At 37.3% G+C, this 10,909-nt stretch overlaps 1 protein-coding gene across 1 annotated transcript; it reads right to left on the bottom strand.

Annotated features, from left to right (window-relative positions):
- Positions 1-6,358: 6,358 nt before the first annotated feature.
- LOC125262557 (bone morphogenetic protein 10-like) lies at positions 6,359-10,348 on the bottom strand. Its single transcript, XM_048181377.1, has 2 exons — positions 9,435-10,348; positions 6,359-7,987 (listed from the first exon to the last, which is right to left on the bottom strand). The coding sequence occupies exons 1-2, from the start codon at positions 9,754-9,756 to the stop codon at positions 7,128-7,130; spliced, it is 1,182 nt and encodes a 393-aa protein (XP_048037334.1). The 5' UTR covers positions 9,757-10,348; the 3' UTR covers positions 6,359-7,127.
- Between the last annotated feature and the right edge of the window lie 561 nt (positions 10,349-10,909).

Raw genomic sequence — 10,909 nt, forward strand, 5'->3', positions numbered from 1 at the left:
AAGCTGACTGCAGTGTTTTTGTTTTGGGCATCACAGTCACATTCAGTTCAACACGTGTCTCTTCTGGAGTAATCAGAAGGTCTTCTCCGCAGATCCAATGACACACCGCTCATTCCATGTGGAATAACTGTGACAAGAAAATAAGAATGTGTAGTTCACTTTGCTAAATAAATAAATAACTCAAAAAATAATATTTATATGTAATACTTGAAACAATTGTATTACAGTTTTTCTCAGTCGCTTTGGTGCATTTCTCACATCACTCTTTACATTTGCACAACAGTTAGTTCAACCTCCACAACATTTAGTCATTTGTGCACATCATAGTAGCAGTTTCTCATTCCTTCGAACAAATTGGACATGCATCAATTGCTTTCATACAACTCTCTGCTGTTTTATAACATTATCATTTGCTTATGTCATGTCAGTCAAAATTAACTATACTTGTGAATGCTGAATAGTCATTCCATATAAAACTAATAGTCCTCATTTCATTGCTTGAGTCATTACATACAAAAATGTTGAACTAGTTGTCAAAATCTGTCAAGCAAATTTTACACATTTTTTTGAAATCTTTTTTTCCTGAAAATGTCTCCTAAATTGAACAATTTCTCTCAAGTGAATCTCAACTTTCACTGATGAGAAGGGTTGTGTGAAGCATTAGTTGCAACCAATGATAAGCCACTTCTCTACAATCACTGTCAGAGCTGAATCCCATAAACCCCCATTTTACAAGCATGTACGAACCAAGCAGGTGTACCATTTCTACAATACTGTGACACAGAAGTGGAAGGTCAGCCTCATGGAAGAGGGGTGAGGGTGCGGGGAAGAAGGGGAAGCGGACAAAACAGGGGAAGAGGAAGAAGAGGCCAATAGGCAGATCCCTGATGAAATCAGGGCTACAATTGTGGATCATGTTGTCAGTCACGGCCTCACAATGGCTGAGGCTGGTCGAAGGGTGCAGCCAAATGTTGGGAGAACCACTGTAAATTCAATTATTCAAACATTTCGTTGGGAGAACAGGTGTGTATAAATGGACAGTAATTCAGCACTAAACATTCTGCACTGCACTACTGTCATCGTGTCATACATGAAGCTTGCAGTGGGACAAGAACTTGTCACTGTACATTTTACATTTAGACGTACAGCTTTACTGCATCACACATTTAGTGTATTGTAGTGTACAGTAGTGTTACAGTAAAGATTTGCCATATGTACTGCAATATTGTTTACAGTTGTGCACAGCTCTACCCAAAGGGAGTTTATGTTTGTTGCAAATAAGGGTGTATTTTTTCTTTTGCACAATGCTGTGAACAAATTAGAATTGCAAAGAGCATATGCAGTAAAAATGTGAAACATACATATTCAGTGTCTTGTACTCAGTTACCTCACTAAATACAGTAATGTGTAACTTTACTGTATTTTTCAAATGGCTGTGCAAATAGTATATAGTGCTGTCTTGAGCATTTTCAGGTAGTGTCACCAAGATCTGACTTTTTTTGCATTGGAAAACATTGACAGAGTAAACTGTCATAATGAAAACATGACAAAGCCATTTGACTATCTTGTTCATAAACAATGGTGTCTGGACTTTTCATCTTGATGACACTGACACTTTCATTGACACGAATACTTGCTTTTGAGGAATGACCTATCCATTTTGAGCAAGTGACACGCTTTTGCAGGTTATCAACTAGGTTTTGCAGTTTGTACTAATTGTTTTGAGAACTGCATTAACTGTTGTGCAAATGTAAATAGTGATGTGAGAAATGCACCAAAGCGACTGAGAAAAACTGTAATGTTGTATTTATTTATTAATGTATTTAAGTTTTGGGAAATGTCTTATGTAACTGGATGGATGGATGGATTGATGGATGGATGAATGGATGGATGGATGGATAAACTGATGGATGGATGGATGCATGGATGGATGGATGGATAAACTGATGGATGGATGGATGCATGGATGGATGGATAAACCGATGGATGCATGGATGATGGATGGATGCATGGATGGATAAACTGATGGATGGATGGATGGATGGGTGGATGGATAAACCGATGGATGCATGGATGATGGATGGATGCATGGATGGATGGATGGATGGATGAACTGATGGATGCATGGATGGATAAACTGATGGATGGATGGATGCATAAACTGATGGATGGATGGATGGATGGATGGATGGATGGAAACAGATGGATGCATGGATGGATGGATAAACTGATGGATGGATGGATGGATGGATGGATAAACCGATGGATGCATGGATGGATGGATAAACTGATGGATGGATGGATGGATGGATGGATAAACCGATGGATGCATGGATGGATGGATAAACTGATGGATGGATGGATGGATGGATGGATAAACCGATGGATGCATGGATGGATGGATAAACTGATGGATGGATGGATGGATGGATGGATGGATGGATGGATGGATGGATGGATAAACCGATGGATGCATGGATGGATGGATAAACTGATGGATGGATGGATGGATGGATGGATGGATAAACCGATGGATGCATGGATGGATGGATAAACTGATGGATGGATGGATGGATGGATAAACCGATGGATGCATGGATGGATGGATAAACTGATGGATGGATGGATGGATGGATAAACCGATGGATGCATGGATGGATGGATAAACTGATGGATGGATGGATGGATGGATGGATAAACCGATGGATGCATGGATGGATGGATAAACCGATGGATGCATGGATGGATGGATAAACTGATGGATGGATGGATGGATGGATAAACCGATGGATGCATGGATGGATGGATAAACTGATGGATGGATGGATGGATGGATAAACCGATGGATGCATGGATGGATGGATAAACTGATGGATGGATGGATGGATGGATAAACCGATGGATGCATGGATGGATGGATAAACTGATGGATGGATGGATGGATGGATGGATGGATGGATGCATGGATGGATGGATAAACTGATGGATGGATGGATGGATGGATGGATGGATGGATAAACCAATGGATGCATGGATGGATAAACTGATGGATGCATGGATGGATGGATTGATGGATGGATGGATAGATGCATGGATGGATAAACTGATGGATGCATGGATGGATGAATGAATGAATGGATGATGATAAACTGATGAATGGATGGATGATCTGATGGATGGATGGATAAACTGATGGATGGATGGATGAAGATAAACTGATGTATAAATGGATGATCTGATGGATGGATGGATGGATGATCTGATGGATGGATGGATAAACTGATGGATGGATGGATGCATGGATGGATAACTGGATGATGATAAACTGATGGATGTGTAACGGACGCAGGCTGGTAAGTGCTGTGCATGTAAACCTCACTCCCCTGATCTCGAGAGGTTGCAGCCTTTAGAGCGTCCGACTCCCACGCCGGAGACCCAGGATCGAGGCCCGCGCAGAGCGGGGTGAGTAGGATCTAGGTGAGGGGCTACATATGCATGGATGGATGGATAAATTGATGGATGCATGGATTGATGGATGATACAGTAGACAAACACACAGATAGATAGATAGAATGACCAGTAGATGGATAAATGTATGAATGGATGGATTGATCACAGATTACTCTAAATTGTAATGTAAACACATGCACTTCTGTAAAACTGCTTTGAAATGATGTGTATTGTGAATACACATTGTATAAATGCCTCATTCATTCATATATGATACAGTAGATAAACAGACGGACAGATGGATTAGATTAGATTAAACCTAGTAGTGAAAGGGACGCTTATTAGAAGTATAATAAGCTATGGCTTCAGCCTACACCGTTTTTCAGTCAATATGTATAATTAAATATTTATTATGGAAAATAGTGTATGAGGCCCAAAATAAGCCCTGCTGAAGATATTCTCCATACTGTGTGTGTTTTCCGAGCAGTGCTGAGGAATGATCTCCAGTCGTGTGTTCTGTACGGCTGATACGCCTCCTTATCTCCACTCATGAAGGTCTTTACATTGAAACACTTAGTGCTTCAGATACGACGCCCAATCTAAACAGACACCTTCACAGAGAGCGAGAGAATGTTTGCTGGACTGCGTATCTACAGGTTTATTCACATCACACGCACAGAGGCTCGAAATCAAGAATAAATACATTTCATGTCAGACCTTCCTAATGCAAGAAAAAAATCCATAGAAAAACGAAAAATGTACTGTAATTTTGTACATTATCCGTTCATTTTCTTTATCTTATAAATAAAGGTTCATTATTGGCATCTATGTTTCAATGGAACTTTTGCATTGCACAAATGCTTAATAGTTGTCCTTTAAACTTTCAAAAAGTATGAAAAAATGGTTCTTTTAAGAATCAATCGCTGTGAAAAACTCCTTTTGGAACCTTTATTTTTAAGAGTGTAAAACACAATGCAGTGCATAATTCAAAATATGTGATCAATAACAGAAAAAAATCATCATATTCACAGTACACTCTTAGAATAAAAGTTCAGTATGGTTCTATATAGAACTCTAGGGTTCTTGACTCAATATTAAAGCCGAAAAGGTTCTATATATATATATAGAAATGTCTAATACTTACAAGTTTTTTCAATTCTAGTGATAAAGTATGTTAAAATGTAACAGAACCCTTAAAGGCTCCATACAGAACGGTTTCTTCTAAGAGTGCCCTATAGTTCACACTGGCCCCACAGACGGGCGTCACAGCATTAATGGCAAGCGGAAGCGAAGGCATCGTTGGAGACTGTTGCTGTTGGCGCTCAGGAATCTGACGGCTCTCGCGTCCAACGACACACCACTTGGAATGAGGTCTCATCCTGAGTGAGGGGTCGTACACTTCTCGATTTTTGACACCTCCTTATCACAGCTGTGTGGAAGAGAACGTGTTTGTGGCTCGCACGGCATGCGGCCGTCAGGGGCGACAGAATATCCGCGCTCAGAGGAAGAACGTTTGGGTTAAAATCAGGGCTTGACATTAACTCTTGCCATATGCGGGTGTATTTCAGCAGGGGCGTGTAACCCAGTCACTCCTACTAGCCACTTTGGTGGGTTGAATTTTATATATAATATATACATTTTTCAGTTGTAGTCTTTCAAAAAGGCATCTGAAATAATAAACTAAGTGCAATGTAGTGTTGTCAAAAATACAGATTTTTCGATACATATTGATAGTGAAATATCTGAAACGCTTCCAATACTCATTTTCCTCAGAATAGATACACAATACCAGCTGTGCTTTCTCGCTCTCTCGTCTCGACACACAAACCTGCCTCGTTTCATTTGCTCCGGATGAATATTGTTGGTGTTTCAGGGCATGGGATTGCGCATAATTTTACTCATTCCCACAGATTTTGTTCTCAGACTCAAAGTGAGCGCACATAAAGCCGCCTTTCAGTACTAAACTGAGTTCTTTTTCGCTGCTTATTGCACTTAAACAGTCAAATACACACAAAATACTGTCAAAATGACGGTCTTGAGTGAGTATTCATGTAAACACAGTCAGTTCTGTTTGAAGTGAATGGAAACAGTTGAGAAAAACTCGTGTGTAACAGTATAATGGATCCATGCGTCAGGTCTTAAAGTGACAGCAGCCTAATAAACCTGCTGCCAAATTATGATATAATATTAAAGATATCTATATGGCAGTTTTCCCCATGGTATATGTCCAAATTGTGGCAAGTATCTTTGAAAAACCACTAGCCACAGTGGCTGGTGAGCAAAAAAGTTAATGTCAAGCCCTGGTTACAATCAATGTTATTTGACTGTGTGCAACTGAAATTATTATGCAGAATGAGCTCTGATAAATAGATGCTCTCTCTTAAAAATAAAGGTTCTTTATCAGGATTGATTGTTCCATGAAAAACCTTTAACATCGGTGGAAACTTTTCATTGCACAAAAGGTTCTTTAGAGTGGAAAAAGGTTCTTCAAACTAATAAAAAAATGGTTCCTTTAAGAACAGATCACTGAAAGTTTCTTTGAAGAACCATTTTTGGTTCTCCAATGGCATCACTGTGAAAAAACTTTATTTTTAAAACTTAATAGTTTTTTTGTTTTTGAAATGTTATGTTTGAATATGCAAATGATGCATTATCTAATTAAATATGCATTCATTTGCATACATTTCCAGAAAATCGGATAAAGCCGGGTTCAAATTTCTTGTTTAGTTTAGTTGGCATATTAGAGTTAAAGGTTTTTATAGAGGGAATTTTGGATTTCTCTTTTTATCACTCCAAAAGCCAGGGAAAAAATACGTTTTCACATTTTTTTTTTAGAAATTAAACGTTATATAAATCAGGTAAATTATACAATATGAACAAACCCCTCAGTAAAAACCTTCAGAATATAGATAGGAAGAAAACTGTAAATTTTGGTGTATGTAAGTGCTGCTGAAGTGGAGAAAAAACTCTTTAAAGAAATGTACTGGACCTACAGACGCAAATAGATAAAGTGCAATAAAATAAACACTTAAAAGTGTAGTTTGGATGTTGAATTTATACAATATGAACAAACCCCTCAGTAAAAACCTTCAGAATATAGATAGGAAGAAAACTGTAAATTTTGGTATATGTAAGTGCTGCTGAAGTGGAGAAAAAAACTTTTGAATTGAAATCTACCGACGCAAATAAATAAAGTGCAATAAAAAAAGAAACACTTAAAAGTGTAGTTTGGATGTTTTCTTCCACTAGTCTGAAACAAGACATTATGTAAAGTCCAAAATCTCAAAATTGACCAGTGCATGAAAAATCAATGTTTTTGCTTGTTCTTGCAGATAAAAGCAATCAGATCAAGCAGCATAACACTGTTATTTCAGCAGGTTTAGTTTGAACTTCTCTCATTATAAATGATTAAACACCCAAAAGCAGTGTGTTATATATTACAGCAGGGTGTGCAATAGAAAACTGACTAATTTACAACAAGTAAATATACATGAGGCCTAAATAAACTGCAGTTAGTGGCGCCAGGATGTTCAGTTCACGAAGCAGCATGTGTGAAACTACTAACATCCTATGTTGATTAATGAGATGCAAGATGATTCACATCCGGTTTATGATTTAATGTAGGCACTTGTTTTAAACACTAAACAGTCTTTTCCGGAGATTTCTTGTTTTTTGGACTATCTGCATCCACATTCCTTGACCACCATCCCCTCGTATTTATTATTTAAAACCACAATGCCGTTTTCCTCATACAGGAGGGATATTGGTTTTAACTCAGTTGGCACACAGCAAGCCTGCGAGGCCCTCTGAGGACTCTTGAGATTGAGCAGCGTTTGGACGATGGCGTGTTGGGTCGGCGTCAATTCCCGAGCCAAAGGATAATTGCACACGCCGCGGCAGGTGAACGCCTGATAACCAGATGGCGCCAGGATGAAGTTGTCCCAGCCTATATCCTTAAAATCGACATACATCTCGGCTTTTTTGCAGTCCTCCACTTTAGCGCTGCGCCGGACTCTTGAGCCGTCCTCGTAGATCTCGTTTGAGTGCATCTGCTCCTCTTCATCTGTCCACAGTTTGTTGTCCTCTTCAATCACGTGACGGTCTTCACTCTGATCATCTGAGAAGACGATCAGCGCCGGCTCGTGTTTTCCATCAGAATTCCTGTCGATGTCCAGGTCTGCGTATTGCCGCTCGTTCGTATTCCTAAACGCGTTCAGATTTTCAATACGAACCTCCAGCCTGGGGGTCACAATACTGACCTTCCGCCAATGCTGGACAGCGTTCGTCATATCAAAGACTTCCCATCCGCTGTCCTTACGATGGACGTGCTTCGACGCCAGCGCGTCTCTCTCACCGGTCCTGTAGCGTCCGCCCTGCAACATGTCAAATATGGTCACCTTCCATCCCGCTCCGATACGCTGGCGCGAGTCTCTCTTGAGAAGCACGTGAAGACGCAGCTCAGCGCTGACGACACGCTCGTGTGGCGGCATAGAGACGTTGAACAGGAGACGGTGCGTCCGCCCGTGTGAGGTGTGGTCTGTAAATCAGAGAGCAAAGACATGTTTAATTGTGCAACGATATAACTTTAAATGATTTTATTTTAAAAACTTGACTTGATTTATCAGATGTCAATCAGTTATGTGTGTGTTGCGTGAGGAACAAACTGGTCACTTATGACCAGGAGAAAAACAAGAAAGATTTTCATTTTTAATTTAAAGAATGGTTAAACAAAATAATAATAATAATAATAATAATAAATATTATTAAAATAATAAATCAGTTTTAATTGTAAAAAATATATATAATGACAAGAATATTATATTATATTATTTTAATAATAATATAAAATAATACTAAATAATAATCAACATTTTTACTTTTAAATAATAATAATAAATATTATTAAAATAATAATTAAGTTTTAATTGTAAAAACATCAATGACAGTAATATTATAATACTAATATAAAATAATATTGAAATAATACTTAACATTTTCAATTTAAAATAATATTAAAATAATAAGTTTTAATTGTAAAAACATTAATGACAATAATATATTATTATTATAATATAAAATATTATAAAAAACATTTTTCATTTTAAATCATAATAATATAGTTATTAAAATAATGCTAATAATATAAATAATGCTATTTTTTTATTTTATGCAGTTTTATTTCTAATCAGTAACATTTTACAATAAAGTTTCATTAGTTAACATTAACTAAGAACTAGAAACAATTATTATACCACATTTATTAATCTTAATTCATGTTAATTTCAAAATTTACTAATATATTATTAAAATTAAAAGTTGTATTTGTTAACATTAGTTAATGTACTGTGAACTAACATGAACGACTGAAACTAACATTAACAAAGATGAATAAATACTGTAACAAAGTATTGCTCATTGTTAGTTCAATGTTAACAAATTAGACCTTATTGTAAAGTGTTACCTAATAATCATATTTATTACAAAATAATATAAAAATACTAATATAAAACTATTTAAGAATGGTTAAATAATTCTAATAATAATAAGAATAATTTTAAATAATGATCATTTCAAACAATAAATTGCAAAAGTAATTTCATAAGAATAATCTAATAATGATAAGAATAATGATGACAGAAGAACACTGATTTCAGTTCAAACTCAAGACATAATATATGCACAATTAAGAAATATAATTGATGAACTCTGTAACATTGACAGTTATTGAACGAATCTGACTAATTGTCTTCTGTGGAGCTGCTTACAGCCGAACCGAATGTTTCATAATTGATGAATTTTTTTATTTTATTGTTTATTAATGTGATTCAAAACAATCTGTATTATATAAAGCATTATTTAAATAAATGTGATTTGACAAACTACATAAATACTGTTAAAAACAAACTTTTTGTGCGGCTTTTTGTAATTAATATTCATGTTCATGAACCTAACATGATTAACTGAACTGAAGTGCACCTCGTTACCTTCATTTCTGAAACTTCGCACAATGTTGGCTGCCGGCGAGGCGCTGCGGTCGTTGGCGAATCGGTTGTAAAGTTCCAGCATGTATTCCGGCGGCTCCGTGCGGCTGGAGCGGGGCCTTGTCCGGGGCCCCTGATCGGTCAGATTCAACATTTGAAGGAACTGACCCAGAACCTCTTGCATGTCCACGTTATCCCGCTCTTCCGGAGGTGGAATCGGACTGCACTCAGCCCACGACAGCAGCAGGACGCAGAGACTCAGGACTCGAGAAAGCACAGAAAGAGCCATTAGATATGAATTGTAAGGATGAGGATGATGTGACATAAGACACCTGCCGTGTTTGTGCCCGTCCGGTTTTCTCCCTTCTGCCTTGACAGGTTGATGTGGTGAGAGAAGAAAAACAGCCTCGTCCTTGTGGATCTTGTGATCGGGGATAGAGGGCAGGACTACGTTGTCGACCCGCTTGTGCTGACAAGTTTGGAGATGTTGCCACTTGGTCTGTGGGCCTTTTCTGAGGGCCACTGGGTTCCTCACACTTCCTGTATCTTCTTTCCATGCATGCCTTTCTCAGACGTTTAGCTCAAACGTATATACGCTCTGACCAATAAATACATTCACATTTACATTGAGCAGATGCTCTTATCCACACAAAGTTTTTTTTGTCTTTTTCAGTTTTGTTTATTTGATAATTTTGCCTGTGTTAATGCCAACAGCATCAATTTTGGCACAAATGTGTATTTTTAATAGAATTTTAATATTTCAGCCTCAATTCCTTTAATAAATCTATTTTACACTAGTAACACAAAATACTCCACTAATAATCCACTCACGAAAGAATGAAAATGTATGGTTTCCACCATGAAATAAAAAATAAAAAAGTTAATCGCAACAATTCTGACTTTTTTTCTCACAATTGTGACATATAAACTCACAATTCCGTGTTATAAAGTCAGAATTGCGTGATATAGGCCCAGTTTCACAGACAGGGTTGAGACTAAGCCAGGATTAGGCCTTAATTAGGATTTTTAAGTAGTTTTTATAAACGTGCACTAGAAGAAAACATTACTGGTGTGAATCTTGAGACAGAACAATGACTCTGACATATTTTAAGATCTGTCAGTGCAAGTTACTTTCAGTTAAAACAGCTCAAACATGCATTTTAGTCTGGGACTAGCTTAAGACTTATCTGTGAAACCAGGGATAAAGTCAGAATTGCGATATACAAACTCGCAATTGTGTTATAATGTGCAATTGTGAGGGAAAAAAGACTGACGTTTTTTCTCAGAATTGCAAGTTTATATCACACAAGTCCGAGTTTATAAGTCACAGCTGTTTATATCTCTCAATTCTGAAAAAAGACAGAAAAAAGTCAGAATTGCGTGATAAAAACACTCGCCATGGCAAGAAAAAGTTAGAATTGCGACATATCACACAATACAGACTTTGTATCACACAATTCTGACTTTACATCTTGCAA

Source organism: Megalobrama amblycephala, linkage group LG2 (genome assembly GCF_018812025.1).
Source record: "Megalobrama amblycephala isolate DHTTF-2021 linkage group LG2, ASM1881202v1, whole genome shotgun sequence".
Taxonomy (NCBI): domain Eukaryota; kingdom Metazoa; phylum Chordata; class Actinopteri; order Cypriniformes; family Xenocyprididae; genus Megalobrama; species Megalobrama amblycephala.